At 35.7% G+C, this 18330-nt stretch overlaps 1 protein-coding gene across 2 annotated transcripts in view; it reads left to right on the top strand.

The window, feature by feature from the left end:
* Window positions 1–18330, top strand: part of LOC145671132 (beta-galactosidase-like) — a 101081-nt gene that overhangs the window by 7189 nt on the left and 75562 nt on the right. For both annotated transcript variants that reach the window (XM_081739931.1, XM_081739930.1), the window contains exon 2: window positions 9861–10024. In XM_081739931.1, the coding sequence (XP_081596057.1) occupies window positions 9861–10024 (164 nt within the window). The remainder of the gene's footprint in view (window positions 1–9860; window positions 10025–18330) is intronic.

Raw genomic sequence — 18330 nt, forward strand, 5'->3', positions numbered from 1 at the left:
CTATGTAGTAATAATGTATGTAAAATAATATATTACAATTACAGTATTTTTTCATTGTAGAGGTTCATAATAATGTGAAATTTAAATACATATATTTCCTGTCTTGTAATTAGGTTCCTATATAATTAATAATTTTGTTTTCATTTCCTCGCGGCACACCAGCGGCCCATTCGCGGCACACCAGTGTGCCGCGGCACACCAGTTGGGAAACGCTGCTGTAGTATGTCACTAATCACGCGTCAGAATGACTCTGCATAAGGCCCTTATTATTCAAGCTTTTTCTAAACGCATTTATAATTATCTTCAGACTTAATTAAAATCTTAATATTCCAGCACATATACGAAAGATATTTTGTTAATGCACAAGTAACGATACTCGTAATGCTTACTAGTGCGCTTTAGACCCTAAGAAATGACTTTTTATATGAAGCATTATCAAAATTATAGATTAAGTGGGATATTAAACAATTGACAGCTTTATCATTATACTCTAACACTTGGCACTGTTTCAAAAGGGGAAGGAGAAATTGATATGCGAAAGGGCCAAAATAAACTGTACACATAAGCAAAAATTATGATAATTATTTACTTTTTCCTTCTATTTCTTCGAGCTCAAGAAAACCAACCATTGTTGCTCTAGTCAGACAAAAGCGGGGGGGAGCGTCTCAGAGACGGATGGTACCAGTAAAAACGAGCAATCTGGTATCCTTAATCTGTATATTCAAAGTTACAACGGACTAATCAGTGCAGTAGTCTAATTTTTTCAATGGGTAAACAAAGCTTTTTTTACTGATATTTAGTGATCAAAAGAACACGAACTTGGAACAGAGAAGTGGAGCTTTCGTGGCTCAGAAGTAGAGTGCGTACCTCTGATCTGTGCGGTCCTGGTTCGATCTCAGTCTACTTGCTATGGAAAAACATCGTGTGCGTGGGTTCCCTCGTTTCCTCTCACTTTTTCATTCTAACCTTATAATCCATCTCATCACCACCGTCTCTCTTAGCCAAGGTCCATAATCGAGGGTAAACTCAAGAATGGACAGAGCTGACATATCTCGATTTTTTCTTTCTTCTTCTTCACTTACTCTCTCTTATGATAGCAGAATAGTCAGAAAAAAAGCCTTTTTGCACCGACATACGTGAACAGTGGCAAAGAATAGGATAGGAAAGAAAATGATATAGTTGTTTTATCACTAGAATCAAGACTCGATTAAACAAATAAACCAATATAAACGAAACAACGCAACGGTAGAAATTACTATATGCCTTAAAGCAGAAGGTATACTCTAATGCATTGAGAATAATGATTAGGTTGAAATTGACTCTATTGGTGCATGTTTTAACCCAACCAAGTGGCTAAAACTGCTCCGACTCAAATAGGGTCAAAGCGTTTGGTTAAATTGGGTTGAAATAAATTCAACCCAACATGTATTTAAATGTAGGAGACCAACCCAGCAACCCAATTGGAGTGAAATCGCATAACCGGTTACGTTTAACCCGACTTGGTGTACAATATGACCCAACAGGGTTTAAATTCCAATAACCCGGTTATGCGTTTGATCAAACATGTAGTTAAAAGTGAACAAGTGTGGAGTAAGAAATGACCACATTGTGGGGTCTCTTGGAGAAGAGAGGGAGTGCAAATAACCAAACAATGAGATAAAATTGACCACGGTAGTGTTAAAACATGACGAAATAATGGGTTAAAAAAGTAAAGGTCACATTAACCGTTACGGGATTAAATACACATGTCGTTAATGTTACACGGACAGTTGGTTACAAAAGTGATCCAACTCTACACACCACTACACAAAATGACTACCACTTGAGTGTATTGCATGGTTTTTATTCACTACCAAGGTTCATTCGTTCGTTATAACTAATCATAATGACTAGCATCCTTTTAGAGGGTTATGCCCTCTCTTAGGGAAGAGTACTGCATAAATGGAGGATTTAAGGGATTGTGTGTCGGTCTCATAGAAGTTCTTTATTACATTATAATAATTGCTAAGGTCTTAAGGATCTTTCCGATCCTTAACATTTGGTAGGAAATTAACGAAGAAATTCCAGTTAGTGTAATATTGTACAGAACTGGAACAGTAGAAATATGGAAGGAATAATGGATATCCAGTGATAAAGTATATCATACTTGTATATATTGTGAATGATGAGCATGAGGGATGAGGCGAGGTGTGCTATCACATCACAACACTAAAAATGTTAATTAGACAGATGAAGTTATCTTCTCGCCTAGGGGCTGCTCTAGGCTTCAATGTAGACAATGGGAGCCCTGTTAGTAGCAGATGGATTCAGTGTGCAAATGATGGAAATATGCGTGGAAGATGATCATGAACTTGATAGTCTGTGAGGAGCTCCTGGTCTAAGGCGTCAGGGGGTAGAGTGTAGCAGTAGAGAGTATCGAGTAACGATAGCGGTGGAGGGTAATATCGAGATGGAGAAGGATGAGGGCTAAGTAGTGCATAGTATTCAGAAGTAAAGGGTGAGTATCAAACAAAACTCGCTCGAACTCGCTCGTGTCCATCCCTACGAGTAACGCAGTATGGCATTTTGTCAATGTTACATTATATGAAAATGTTCATATATCAAGTAAAAATTTGTCCTTGCATTTACATAAAGCGATTCAGAACGTGAACATCTTTTTTTCACATTTTTAAAGTTTCGGACCTTAAAGTAACGCGTTACTTTCGAAGTAAAGTAACAGTTACTTTTTGGGGGCAAGTAACGCGTTACTAACGCGTTATATTTTAAGAGAAAGTAAAGTAACTTGTAACGCGTTACATTTTTACAAGTAACTTACCCAACACTGTCACTTCTTAAATTGAATCACATCATCCTGTATTCAATTTAAGCACACATTAAGTATTCGATTCAATTCCACACATTATTACGGAAACATTTATTAACTAAATACGAAGAAAATCAAAATAGGGTGTATTCAAAAAAAACTTTGTATCCAAGAAAACTTATCCCACTAGCAGGGTTTTTCTTTTTCTTTTAATGACAAGTGTATAAATCATATTGTAAGTTTATTAGGGGAAACATTTATTTATGAAATTTTAAACAAAATTGCGTGAGTCATTTTTGATAAAGTCATATTGGGTAATTTCTTTTGCCCATTGGGTAATTTTTTTGATAAAGTGCACATACCTATATTAGAAAGATTATGGTCAAACGTTTAGTCTATTCACGTATAGAGATATCAAGATTTAGATGGAAGATCGAAAATACTAAGTAAATCATAAGTAGACATCGGATTTTTATGGAAATGCATATTTTCTTTCCTTATATGCATCTCTGTTAAACTTGGTAGCAGTTTCTAACAATAATAATGCAGCTCAAATTTGAAGTTTCATAGTGCATATAAGTGCATATTTCGAAGGTTAATAAAATATTAATACTTAATAGCATATTAAACATACTCTGTAAGTTTTTATTATTTCAGATATAAGCTTAGAGCATGCAATAAATCCAATTTTAGATTGTATTTTCAACGCATTTAAATGTCTGTGCAACACAATGGCTCTTTGGATGGGAGGATGGAGGAATACCTAGTTTATGAAGAACTAATATTGTTAGCAACCAGTCAGCAGTGTAAATGCGCTTTTATATATTTAAGATGTTATTAGAAATCTGATAATGATAAAGTGTGATATCGTGTCATCAAATCAGAAACAAGGGACGCGAAGAATGCTGCTCAGTGAACGCTTAGTTCCAATTGATAAAGTTCAGCACAAGCTCCAGTTAGTTCCTGGTTAATTCAGGCGCTCTGTGGAAGAGAAATTGATAGATGTTCTTGCCAGAAACTCCGACTACAAACTAATTGAAGCCATAAGAAAAATACCTTCAAGGGTTAAATTCGAATTTGCAAGAAAATATAGGTACTAATTTTGCTCCTCTCTATAAATGTTCTCCGGTAATATTTATGTTGATGTTGACAGGATTTTTTTATGACTACAAATGTTACAAACTGACCCTAGAAAATGTAGAGAAACATCTCGTGATATACTGTATGGCTAATTACGAGAAAGAAGAAATGTGTGGAAACATGTAGAAAAGTTAAGCTCGTAGCTCATAGATTAAGTGCACTCTAAAATACAATTGTGAAGAAAAACTAGAAATTGTGTTCTCATATCACTGTGTTCATTTTCATCTCATAATCTGTGTATGTTTTAGAAAGTACGGAGTAGCGCACGAAAAACCGGCCCGGCACGCCAGGGTTAGTGAAATACACTTACCTTACTTACTTAGTAAATAAACTAAATAAGTAAGTGCATTTCACTAACCAAACCTTTGCGCTTTGTATGTATTTTAGCATAAGCTCGTAGCGTGCCGGGCTGGTTTTTCGTGCGCCATCCCGTATAAGGATAGACTATATAAATTGTAAACATCGTAATAGTAAATTCTAAAGTGAAGTCCCCCGTAAAGTACACTTCCGATGTTACATTTCACTTGCAAAACGTTGTCACAACTTTGCTGCATGTTTGGAAGTGCACCCTTTTATTATATTGTTAGTGCAAATTACGTGGGTATTTTAACACATTTAACAGCATAGTTGCATGTATATTTCATGAACTTTAAGTGCATAAAAATCCCATGTTCATATACTCTATTGGATCTGTAAGAATAACTAGATTAGACAAGAATGAGGTAAAAGACATTTAAAGATGATTTCGTTATTATAAAAGAGTATTACATAAATTGATGATTTAGATTTGATTTGACTTGAGTTTAGCGTCCATTTCAGCAGCGATGCTACATGAGATGAGGACCTATGGCTTAACATGGAATCCGAACCACGAGTTCCATCTGGGAATCGAATCCGTATCTCCCGCACCAAAGACACGTACACTAACCGCTTAGCCACGATGGAGCTCAATTGATGACTTAGAAATACGATTGAAATCATGTAAGACATAGCTTTAGATAGACCAGGACTACCGTATAGTTAAGAGTTAAAATACAAAATAACTTATTAAAGGAAACCCTATAATTTTAACAATTCTACACTTATCTCCAGGAGTAAACTACCGCTTGTGATTTTTTAAATGAGAAATGACTTATGCCCTACTGTAGATTTGTTAATGAAAAATTTATTTATGAAACATAAACAAACTTGCTTGGATCATTTTCGAGAAAATTCTTCGAGAAAAACTCGCCCCAGGAGTAATTCCCTTTATAAATTTTTAAATGAAAAAGTATGTACCATATTGTATTTATGTATTATGAATAAAATTATGTGAGTTGTTTCTGAGAAAATCATCCGAGAAAAACTCACCTTTAAGAGTAATTTACTCTTTGTGACCCTTTAAATGAAAAATTATTTACACTAAAACTGTACTGCAGATTTATTACTGAAACATTGTTTTTATTTATGAAATGTGAACACAGTTGCCTGAGTTGTTTTTAAGAAAAATCGTCCGAGAAAAGTACCCTCAACTGTAAATTACACCTTGTGATTTTTTTTATGAAAAATTATTTATATCGTATTCAGACTCGTATTTATATATTGTGCGCCCCTGTGCTCTAAATAATTCTCCCCTCCGTGCACAAACTTATGTTTCAAACAAGGAAACAAGCCGTGATTTTACAAACATACCAGTTAAGTAGCAGTTTAGGTATTACAAGTTACAAAAGTTATAATTTATTTTTTAAAAAGCCTTATTCTCTCAATGATGATTATGATGTGTGTTCTGCCCGAAGGTAGATGGCCATTGGTGGGCGTCACTGTAAGACACCAAAATTATCGATGATAACTGATAAGAAAAATAATTGTTTACTTTATTCACCGTCAGTAATGGTTTAATAGCATCTACATATTAATAATACAATAAGCTGTCTGTCTGTCTTGTCTGTAGTGCTTTGCAACTCGAGAACCATAATAGATAGAAACATGAAATTTAATATGTTTTAAAGCTTTCAGAGAAATGATCCAAATGACCTGTTCCAGATATCCCGTAGGTACTCGCGCCCTTTTTGTGACACTAGTACTCGCGCGGGGACACACAATCACTGGACTAATTTTGTGCTTTTCGGATGTCTAATATGTAATTCTTTATACCCCATTAATAAGTTAATTAATAATTTGAAGTTACGTAATCAGAAATTGTATTACCGTGTTTACTCGCGTTATAGTCACCCTCGCATAATAGTCGCACCTTAAGTTTGAAGTAAAATCATTCTCCAACAAATTTCTCCGTATAAAAGTTACAGTCTACGGGATTTTTGTTTACTGATTAAGTAAATATATCGTTCTTTTGTGCCAATGCCAATAAGATTATTTTTGTCTCCCACTAATCGGTAAGTTACGAGTTAAATTTTTACAAGTTTTAATATTTTACCGTATGTAGGCTATATTTTATTTTTATGTTGATATGTATCAAAATTCAAAATTGTTTTGATCCTCGCGATACTTGAACGGCAGCTTTCCTCATGTAATAGTCGTAGTTAGATCTTCGCATTTAAAAATTGGTACAAGAAGTGCGACTATAACGCGAGTAAACACGGTAATTGTAAAACTACGAAGGAGAGAATAAACGAAGTAGAGAAAGGAAATAGTCAAAGAGATAACTTACTTGATACGCTGGAGAGAAATCCCTAGTCCACGTAGTCCGACGAACATCTGGTAGGAAAATACACAGAAACATCACCTATAAAAGAAAGGAAAGGATTAAAACATAAAAAGGGCATCTTAACATATCAACTACTATATAAGATATTTTTAAACCTAATCCACATATTTTACCTGACTGGTTCTTTCAATACTTACATTGTGTCGAAGTATCCACCCAGTTGAAGAGACGCTTGACGACTTGATACAATCATATTATCCATACTCACAAGTAAACCTTACGTTTGGATGAATCGAGTTGCTGACTGAGACACATATGAGAAAGTTGTACTAAATGTGGTCAGTATTTCAGTGAAGTTGTAGGTGCGAAGCTCCAGGGGTTTAGGAGATACAGCTACCAGAACATCACATGGAAGTACAGAATGGTCTTCATACAGTTGGAGATAAAAGCTCTGTAAGACCTCTTGTAACGACAAAAGGTGAATAACAAATATATGAGTACATATTAGGACTAGGGGGAAGTCATATAGTAAGGGTATACCTGACGGCGGCCATCTTGAAATCCGTCATTTTGAATTAAGGTTAAGTTTTTAAAATAGGAATAGGGTCATGTGATAAATGATTTAAGGCGCAAATTTAATCAGAAGAACAATGGTGACGTTAATTTTTATTTACGCGCAATTAGTAAAAAGATACAGGGAAATTAAATATTGTTGCACCATATGTATTAGTCCTTTATCCCACCTTGTAAATTTTGTGTTAATGATAATAATTAAATAAAAAGCAGGTGGATAAATATTAGGTCTATGGTAAGGTTGCCTTGGTGGCGGCCATGTTCAAATCCGCCATTTTGAATCAGACAAAAGTTTTAAACAAAACGCATAACATTGACACATTATTAATAGCAAATTTTAGCATAAATCCAACGGTATAACCATTTTTGCTTTATCATTAACCTGCACAAAATTAAATGGGAATAGAGTAATGTAATAGACCCCCACGCGAGCACTTACGGTTTAAACAGGTGCAGAATATCAACAACAAGACAAAATCAAATGACATTAATATAAAACCATTGCCTGACACATACAGCCATTAATCTTACCCTTTCAAAAAAAACAGCAACAAACAAGAGAGATGTCGTGTGTGCGTGGCACAGACAAGGTGAGCAATAGTACAGTGAGGACAAGAGCGAGCGAGAAATAGATGTGAACAGGATACAAGAAAAACAACGAAAGGGCGTGCAAGTACAGCATCAAACAACTAACATTGTAACGCCACCATTGGATTTCTGATTAACTTCTAACCCGAAGTCATCTATTGCATTACTCTATTCCCATTTAATTTTGTGCAGGTTAATGATAAAGCAAAAATGGTTATACCGTTGGATTTATGGTAAAATTTGCTATTAATAATGTGTCAATGTTATGCGTTTTGTTTAAAACTTTTGTCTGATTCAAAATGGCGGATTTGAACATGGCCACCATCAAGGCAACTCTTACCATAGACCTAATATTTATCCACCTGCTTTTTATTTAATTATTATCATTAACACAAAATTTACAAGGTGGGATAAAGGACTAATACATATGGTGCAACAATATTTAATTTCCCTGTAACTTTTTACCAATTGCGCGTAAATAAAAATTAAAGTCACGATAGTTCTTCTGATTAAATTTGCGCTTTAAATTATGTATCACATGGCCCCATTCCTATTTTAAAAACTTAACCTTAATTCAAAATGACGGATTTCAAGATGACCGCCGTCAGGTATACCCTTACTATATGACTTCCCCCTAGTCCTAATATGTACTCATATATTTGTTATTCACCTTTTGTCGTTACAAGAGGTCTTACAGAGCTTTTACCTCCAACTGTATGAAGACTATTCTGTACTTCCATGTGATGTTCTGGTAGCTGTGTCTCCTAAACCCCTGGAGCTTCGCACCTACAACTTCACTGAAATACTGACCACATTTAGTACTACTTTCTCATATGTGACTCAGTCAGCAACTCGATTCATTCAAACGTAAGGTTTACTTGTCAGTCACTTCAGTACACGTTATGTATGTTTTTATTCGAAGTCATGTGTGTTTCAAGTTCTGTACTTAACCTAACATTGATATATTATGAATTGTACAATACTGTAATTTGTTCATCAGACTATTTCATAGTTTTCAGAATCTCTTAAGTTCGTCACGGTCAGAATCAACGCCTATTCAACAACCCGGACATTGCGTTATCTGTACGTAACGTAAGTGAATCGTCGTCGTAGATATCATGCTGATCTCCGTACAATCGTCGTCGCGGCAGTGACATCTCATGGTATCGTTTGCACAGAGAAGGGTACCTGTTAGAGAACAGAGTTAATCGACATCTGCGACGTGCCACGTGATATTACGTTAGAAATCTAACGACAGTGTATGGTGGAAGCACGTGCATGCATGTGGAGAAAGAAAACCATAAGAACCGCGCATGTGAAAGGGAATGAGACAATGTTCAGTACTTAACAGACTCACAACTTTATAGAAACTTATAGGTTTGCACTATTATTATTAATAAAAATCAAATAAGATGTCATTTTGATGAGGGCGTTCACTAAAGTATGTCGTCAATCAGAAAAGGTTGGGAATTACTCCTCTAAAGTATATAAATTTTGATGTTTTCATGGTCAGTTGCCAGTTTTAATCAGAGCAATTCATAATCTGCTTCAATTGAGAACAGCTTTTCTACGCTCAGTTTGATGCTAAAATGTCCTGTCTGATAAGAAAATTTTGAGATTCATCTGAAACTTTCAATTAATCAACCTCTTCAGGGTGGTATAGATAAAGGACTACGAGTAACATAAAAAAAATAGATTCTCATTTCTAAACATTGCTTTGTTATTGTTCAGTGTGTACTGACATATAACTTTATACTTAGTTAAAAACTTGCTTTACTGTCAGATAATAATAATTTAAGATATTGATAAACAACATTTAATTTCAGTTTATTGATATGAAAAAACTGTAATGTCTATAATAAAAATAGACAGAGAATTGGGTATTTAGAGTAATATTTGTCTTCCATTATTTCTTAAGAATATATTTAAAATAATGCATAATGTGGTTTGCTGTAGTCTTCGTGATACCAGAAAGTGATAATGATGATTTCTAATAATAGGCTATGGTATAAGAGAAAGGCTAGGTCTGGACAAGTCTTGGTTCGTTGTCAAGTATTTGTATCTCAAAATTTGATTTATAAGAGTTATAAAATAAGCTTTCTTTCGTTCCAGGCTAAACGTGAATTCAGTATCGATTACAACAACAACCAATTCATCCTAGATGGAGAACCTTTTCGGTACGTATCCGGATCCTTACACTATTACCGTGTACCATCTTTCTATTGGAGAGACAGACTGCGGAAGCTGAGAGCAGCTGGGTTAAACGCTGTACAAACGTAAGTTGCTCGATTCCCACAAATCTCTACTTATCTATTGAATACCAATTCGTAACTAAAAGATCAAGTTTTAGAAAAAGTTTTAATTATTTAGCATGTTTTCTCCCCATTTAAATAAAATTGTCATAAAGTATTAAAAGAAAAACTAGATGAAATTTTCTGTGGTTGGAAATACAAAATTCCCACGTTAAAGCATTTTACCTCTCAGTTTCTAGTTGATACACCAGGTTCAGAAAAGATATACACTCCGGTCCTTCTGCACGAACTTGCAAGAAGATAAAAACATTTAGTGAATAAATAGTCGAATGGTAAGCTGCGGGTAAAATACAAATGATAAAACTTAAGTTCGTAGATTTTAACACTTCCAATCTACATCAAGAAACTCCTGCTTCATGCCAAAAGAATCGTCTACAACATGAACCAACAAACCTGACTACTTTCTAGATTACATTGCTCTAACTAAGTTGTAACGGGCGAAGCGACAAGAAGATGTTCTAAAAGGTAAATTACAGAGTGTCTACAAAACATGGATTTTTTGTTGTTTATGACTACTTCCCATTGTTAAATTTTGGAGCTACTTCCTCTATCTATCTAACTAACTAACTCTATGACCTATGGAACCCGGAGGTTGAATGCCGCGTTCACAAAAGCTCTCCACTGACTTCTATCCTTAGCCAATTGGATCCAGTTTGTACTTTGTAGTCCTATCTCTGCGAGATCCATCTTAATATTGTCTTCCCATCTGCGGCTAGGTCTTCCTAATGGTCGTTTACCGATTGGTCTTCCAGTCAAGGCTTTCAAAGCGTTTCTACTTTCTTCCATTCTAGCTACATGACCTGCCCACCTAAGCCTCCTAGACTTGACGACCCTCACAATGTTGGGTAAACCGTATAAATTATGTAGTTTCTCGTTATGAAGTTTCCGCCAATCCCCATTCCCGTTCCTCTTGGGTCCGAATATTCGTCTCAGGATCTTGTTCTCAAATACTTTCAGTCTATGTTCTTCCCTCAGAGTAAGCGACCGTGTTTCGCAACCATACAGAGCAGCAGGCATGATTATTATTTTATATATTTTAAGCTTCAAATTCCTCGACAGAATTCGCGACGACAAGAAATTTTGAACCGAATAGTAACACGAATTCCCTGCTTTTACTCGACATTTAATTTCTTCGTGAATATGATTTTCGTCTGTTAATATTGATCCTAAATATTTGAAAGTATCCACTTTATCAAAAGTATTATTTAATATTTTAACGCATCCACAATTTGCCGTATTACGGTCCCGACGCACTTCCATGTATTTAGTTTTCCCTGCATTTACTTCTAAACCCATGTCCCTGCAAGCGTTTAATAAGATCTCTGCGTTTCTTTCTATTGTTCGCCTATCATTCCCTATTAAATTTACATAATCAGTATATGCCATAACCTAGTGAATACCGTTCAACTCTAGCCCCTGATTGCTATCTTTGATTTTCCTTATAGCGTATTCCAGAACAAAGTTAAATAATAATGGCGACAACGCATCTCCTTGTTGCAGGCCATTTTCGACGTGAAAGCTCGTGGACAAAAATTTTCCTACCCGGACTTTACTTTGGGAATCATTTAGACATATCTTAATTAATCTAATTAGCTTTCTCGGTATTCCAAGTTTTGTAAGAACGTTGTATAAGGTTTCTCTCCTAACCGAGTCGTACGCCTTTCTAAAATCAATAAATAATTGATGTACCGGGGTATTGTATTCCCACTCTTTTTCGAGTATTTGGCGAATGGTAAATATTTGGTCTATAGTTGATCGATTTCGTCTAAATCCGCACTGATAATCTCCGATAACTTCATCTGAGTATGAGGTCAATCTTGCTAATAAAATATTTGAAAGGATTTTATAGGATGTTGACAAAAGAGAAACGCCTCTATAATTATTACAGTCAGTTTTGTCGCCTTTCTTATGAATTGAAACAATGATTGATTCTTTCCACTCTTGTGGCAATTCTTCCTTGTTCCAAATAAGGAGAATGAGTTTGTGTATCTTGTTCCACAATTTTTCGCCTCCAGCTAAAATTAACTCAGCCGGAATTTCATCTACACCCGGAGATTTGTGTTCCTTTAATTTCTTTATAGCGGTTTCTACTTCTATTCGGTTGGGTTCTGGAATGTACGGCTCTGCAGTGTGTATCTTCTTTTCTCCACGCACATTAGTTTTTGGCTGCGTGTTCAGCAAATCGTCAAAGAAATCTTTCCATCTATTTAAGATGCTATCCGTATCAGTGAGAACTGTACCGTCAGATTTCTTTAATATATAAGCACGAGGTTGACATCCTTTCTTAAATTCGCTGATCCCCTTATACATGTCCCGGATGTTTTTATTTTGCTATTATCTTCAAGATCCTTAATTTTAGCTCTCAAAAAATATCGTTTCTTTGTTCTAAAAGTTTTGGAAGTTTCCCGCCTGATATCCGCGAAATTTTGTGTAGTTATTTCATTCGGATTTTGTAGCCAGCGTCATTTTGCCTGTTTTCTCTTCTCTGCTAGTTTTATGCATTCCTTGTCGAACCATGGTTTGTTCCTACGTATTTCCGCGTGTCCCAATTTTTCTTTTGCTGAAATTTTAATGCTATCTCTAATTTCAATCCAGGTATCCTCAACACTAGTGCACTCCGAATCTTCTAAAGCCGAGAATCTATTCGAAATATCAATCTGGTATTTCTCTCTTACCTGGCTCTCTTCTAATTTCTTTAAATTGAATCTCTCCATTTTCGGACAATGAATATTACCTTTATTCAACGATAACCTCTCTCGTATTATCGCTGCTACCAGGTAGTGGTCAGTGTCACAATCAGCCCCTCTAAACTACCGGACATCAATTATGCTAGATTGCCTTCTTCTATCTACTAAAACGTGATCAATTTGATTATGTGCTTTCCCGTCTGGTGATGTTCAAGTGTATTTATGAACGTCGCGATGTGGGAATTTTGTACTCTTCACGATTAGGTTTTTGGATGTTGCAGAGTTCACGAGTCTAATGCCGTTGTCATTACTTTCCTTATGCAGACTTTCTTTCCCTATAATCGGTTTGAAAATATCCTCTCGTCCTACCTTCGCATTGAAATTCCCTAATAGAATTTTAATATGGTATCGCGGGAGTTGGTCAAATATCCGTTCCACTTCTTCGTAAAAAACTGTCTTTTATATCGTCATCCTTGTCTTCAGTTGGAGCATGTACATTTAAAACAATAATATCTTCAGTTGGAGCTACATTTTTAAATATGTTTATTTATCTGAAAACTTATGTCTTAAGTATAAAATGTATTTCAATAAAATCATATTGTTCTGCACAATACTATTTATAGTAATAGAAAAGAATAAGTTTTTAAACGATTGAGACATATTTTAGTTTAACATTTTGAATTATTATATACACAAGGGCGTCCATGTTGTGGTTTCCAAGGGGGGCAAGTATAAGCGACGTTTCAAAAATAGTTTCAAATTTTCTGTAACTAATGTAAAAATTCTATTGGATTTTCGATATTCTGAAGTACAATTTCCTCTAGGGGGCAAGCACCCCACCTTTCCCCCCTGATGGGCGCCCTTGTATATACATATACACATTCATATATATATATATATATATATATATATATATATATATATATATATATATATATAGATAGATAGATAGATAGATAGATAGATAGATAGATAGATAGATAGATATAGGGTAATTTTGAGAATATGGGCATAAAAAAACAAAATGTAATATTACTTATATTCATCAATAGATAATATGACAAGAAATGTTACAGAAACATAGAATGATACCTTACTTACCCTTTCATGGATTTTATGTTCACCAATATGTAAGGGTCTTGCGAGGAAATATTAAATACTAACCTTACTTCAAATGCCCATATTAATCGAAGTATATGTGTAATACGGGCAGGTAGTTTGGATAATATGGGCAGGCGTACTGTTTGCTTATAATAATAATAATTGTTTTAACCAATTCGTTTTTAATTCATTATTCACGAAAAGAAAATACAAAAAATATGAAAAAGTAAGAAAACTAAATTAGAAAAAAACATGAAAATAATAAGAGATCAAAGCCACGATCTCAAACTACGCTCATATTTGGATACACCACGTACAGTTGTTCTTTAATGAGCATTGTTTCACTGCAACGTCTGGATTATGTCTTACATTTAACGCAGATAAACTCACCTCGAGACCCGGTACCAACGCACAACTCATGATACCACACCGCACACATCTGACACTCGACCCACCTTTCTCCATTTGTTTCAGAATAAAAATCAACGACACAAATAGGACATTTCGATTGAACACTATTGCTCGTTGTTACTTTCTTCCCTCGTTTAGATGGCTGAAAACTTGCCTTCTCTTCCCGGTTTTTCTTTCTAACAACTGATTCATTTATTTCCGCGTCGCTAGTCAGTTCTCTGGTGCATCGACGTCGAGAGTTCACTCTCCTGGCTGGGAGCTTTATCTTCGGAACAGGAGAAATAGAACGAAGAATGTCTGGTTGACTTTGCTGTTGGTCCTCCACCAAACTTACCGACGAATCTGACGAACGTGATGAAAAAAGTGTTGTGGGGGGAAGCTCTTGTTGCTGTTGCCTCTGTAAGCCTTTGCTACATCGTTGTATGACGGAAGGACCAGGAGTCGCGTCAGGTTGTTGTGAAGCTTTCTTGCGATGAATTGCTGCAGTACTCGCTGGGTTGGCTGTAGCAGATGGTCTTGATAAAGGCAGCGTTGTTCTAGGAAGGTGTTGCTGTTGCCTCTGTAAGCCTGTGCGACATCGTTGCATGCCGGAGGAGCCAGAAATTTCATCAGGTTGTTGTGAAGTTTCTGCATTGGAGCTTGCAGATTGTCTTGCCGAAGACTCTGCTTGGATAGCACATTCCAAGTCTTCTCCGATGAAAGCTTCGTCTGGAATTGCATATGGATTAAGCGGCCAAATTCCTGTTGCACGGAATCCATTGGTGGCATTGGCTGCATGTGCCGACCTTTGCCATGCTTGTGAAAATATGTCACAAAATTCAAGTTTGGTGAAATCGCGACCCTGGTGATTACGCACAAACATTTGCGCAAACTCATAAAAGTATTTCTTCAATGGTTTGAAGAGAGACCTGTCTGTTGGTTGCAGCCAATGAGTTGTGTGAGGAGGAAAACACACCAAGTACACCCCATTATCCTTACAATATGTCAGCATTGCAGGGTTACTACAATGAGTGTCGTGACCATCCACAAGTAGAAGCGCGGGGTTGTCTAAAGTAACACTAAAATACGCTACAAACTGTTTGATGAAAGAAAAGAATACCTCAGAAGTTATGTATCCGCTATCAGTCATATAAATGTGACTTCCAGGAGGAAGATGGTCTTCGAATTCCTGCCTTTGCCGTTTACCTTTGAACAAGACGAAGAGAGGAAGATAATTTCCCGCAGCATTACAACACGCTGATATGGTCACTGTCTCTCCTTTTTCTTTAGGACTGATAGAGTAGGTAGTCTTCTTCCCTTTTTCACAAACTACATGTCTTGGTCTTGTATTCATTTGCAGACCAGATTCATCCGCATTGAATATTCTGTCTGGCCTTTGACGCAAGTTAAGTTCGGTAAGTTCATTTTCCAAGAGAGTAAAGAATTCTCCCACTGCTTGACGGTTCATCCCAAGAGCACGGTTCAGTGATAAGTTCTCCTCTTTCTTTACACTTAAATCACGATGACGTCCAAGAATCCCATACAACCATTCCCACCCAGCCATTCGTTTATTTTTATTAAATTTGTGTGGCACGTTTAGTTTTTCTATGAATTCAAACGCCAATGGTGTTCTTGTCACTCCAAAGCCATGTTCTTGTAAAGTTTTTACACGTTGACATAGCTCAGCTTCTGCTTCTCTGCCCATTTCGCACTGCCGTCCCAGTTTAGCCACAACGAACGGTTCATCACTGTCCTCTTTTAGGTAACGTTGAAGTGACTGACGAGGTACTCCATATATTCGAGACGCCTCTGACTGGTTACAATCTCCGTTCTTCACAGCTGCAATAGCCATTTCCATGCACTCGATGTTCCATGTTTTCCTGTCAGATTTCCTGGTATATTTATGAGCCATCTGCAATGAAAAAATACCATAATAGGCCTAATAAATAACATACGAAAAGACGAGGGAGAGGGAACAAATTAAAACAATGAGAAGAGAATGACAAACATTTATTAATGTGAAAGCAAAAAATAATCAGCTGCTATTGTTTTCAACAGTGCTTATAAGAGCTGTGGCCATTAGTGATGGCCACGAGACGAGACAGGACTTTTGAAACTCGAGAAGATACCTTCTTCCACCTGTCTCGTCTCGTCACGTTTGTCTCGAAAATTTTTATCATTGTTTTTGCAAGATGAGAGGAGACGAGACGAGACACCTATTTTACGAGATAAGACGAGACATGTTCAAGTCTCGTCTCGTCTTGTCTCGTGAGCAACACTAGCGGCCATGAGCTATGTTAATTAGTTCTCACTTGATGTTTTCGTTTTTCTCGCTACCTTACAGTCGCAATGTTTGGGAAACACACCCGGCTGGGTTATTGAACAAGTGCCAACAATTCAAACCTGCTTGTTTGCTGCATTAACTGCAATATTTTATTCGATTGTTTTAACCGCATGTGGTCACTTTTAATATTATGGATCCTGTGCTCGATTCAAGATTATATATTTTCACATTTAGTACTTAATAAAAAATTAATGCTAAGGATTGTATCGAAGGATTAATTCTCCAGTGTTGTGACCACTGAGCGAATTGAATAGAAAGAAGTCAAGTTGTAAGGCTACTTAAGTACAATATTGAAGAAAATAAATTAGTAAATTTATTTATAATTTTTAAAATATATATTTTCAAATATGACTGTATTATTTCATGATGAAGAACTTGTTAACTATGCGAATCCTTTTATTTGATTTTCTCCAAAATGTACTTATCCTATGTTCAATGCATCTGCCCGTTTTATACAAAACGTATATGCTCATTTTCCCCATAGTGATATTATTTAGTAAGTTGCAACACTGCAGCAAGAAGACATCGTACGAGTTCCCTCCAATTTCGGATAACTATGATGCAATGTTCACAGATTACACTCACCAAGGTGATTTTTCTACCCAAACATTTATTTCGCGTGAATCTCTTATTTGCAATACCTTACATTTTACAAACAATAAAATATACAATAGAAAATATGCAGATTGCTTACCTTTTTTCTTTCAAAATACCACGAACTTGAAGCCGAACACCACGATGCTGTCTCTTCGTTGTGCCAATACTCTACACAGTGTTCCCAACTACCAGGTTTCGTTTCTACCTAATTCCTCTTCCAGTGGTACTATGAAAAGCTTAGTTCTGCCCATATTATCGGACTGCCCATATTCCACAAAATAACCCTATATATATATATATATATATATATATATATATATATATATATATATATATATATATATATATATATATATATATAGTTTTTATATTTTGTCTTATAAATGAAAGGATAAATAATAAGTGTAACAAGTACTTTTGTTTCTAAGGCTTTAAAAGAAAACTAGTTAAAATGTCCGTTCTTTGTACGAAGAGAACAGGTTCATGAAAAATATTTGAACTATTATCATTTGAATGAAAGTGCAATTATAAAAGCTCATAAGATACTCCATTTTTTGTGCATATTTCGAAGTGCTTCCGTAATCAAGGTAACATGAGAAAAACCTTGAGGCAGGATTTATATTCTAAGATTCATTTTAAATAGGTAAGCCGTTTAATGTGATGCAATCACAAAGAACAGGCGTCTATACCAGTGTGGCGAAAAAAATATAGAAATTGCAAATTCCACCCACTTAAAACCGGAATTTTGGGAAGTGGTAGTCCACGTGTCTGCTTATTTTTAATGAAGAGTTAGATATATATATATAGCAATTGCAACTTCCTAACTTGAGAAGATCATGATATACTCTATTTACCTCATTAATTTTGAACCCCATACTCCTTTGAGATATGCCCTTTAATCAAAGTAGTGATAGCTTGAGATGTTCCAAAATTATTTTGAAAGTTTTCAGCCATTTTTCTGTGATGCGATCACAAATAACAGACAACAGTGCTTTCAATATGGAGGAAAAACAGTAGAAAATGTCTCTTTCCCTTAAAAAGAAATTTAAAAAAATGCTGGGATACACATCCTCTTATTTTTAATTAGGGGTTTTATGTGGCGTTTAATCTCTGTAACTTGATTTATTTACTCTATTCTGGGTAAAACATTT

This window comes from Thermobia domestica, chromosome 15 (genome assembly GCF_964235325.1).
Source record: "Thermobia domestica chromosome 15, izTheDome1.hap1.1, whole genome shotgun sequence".
NCBI lineage: Eukaryota > Metazoa > Arthropoda > Insecta > Zygentoma > Lepismatidae > Thermobia > Thermobia domestica.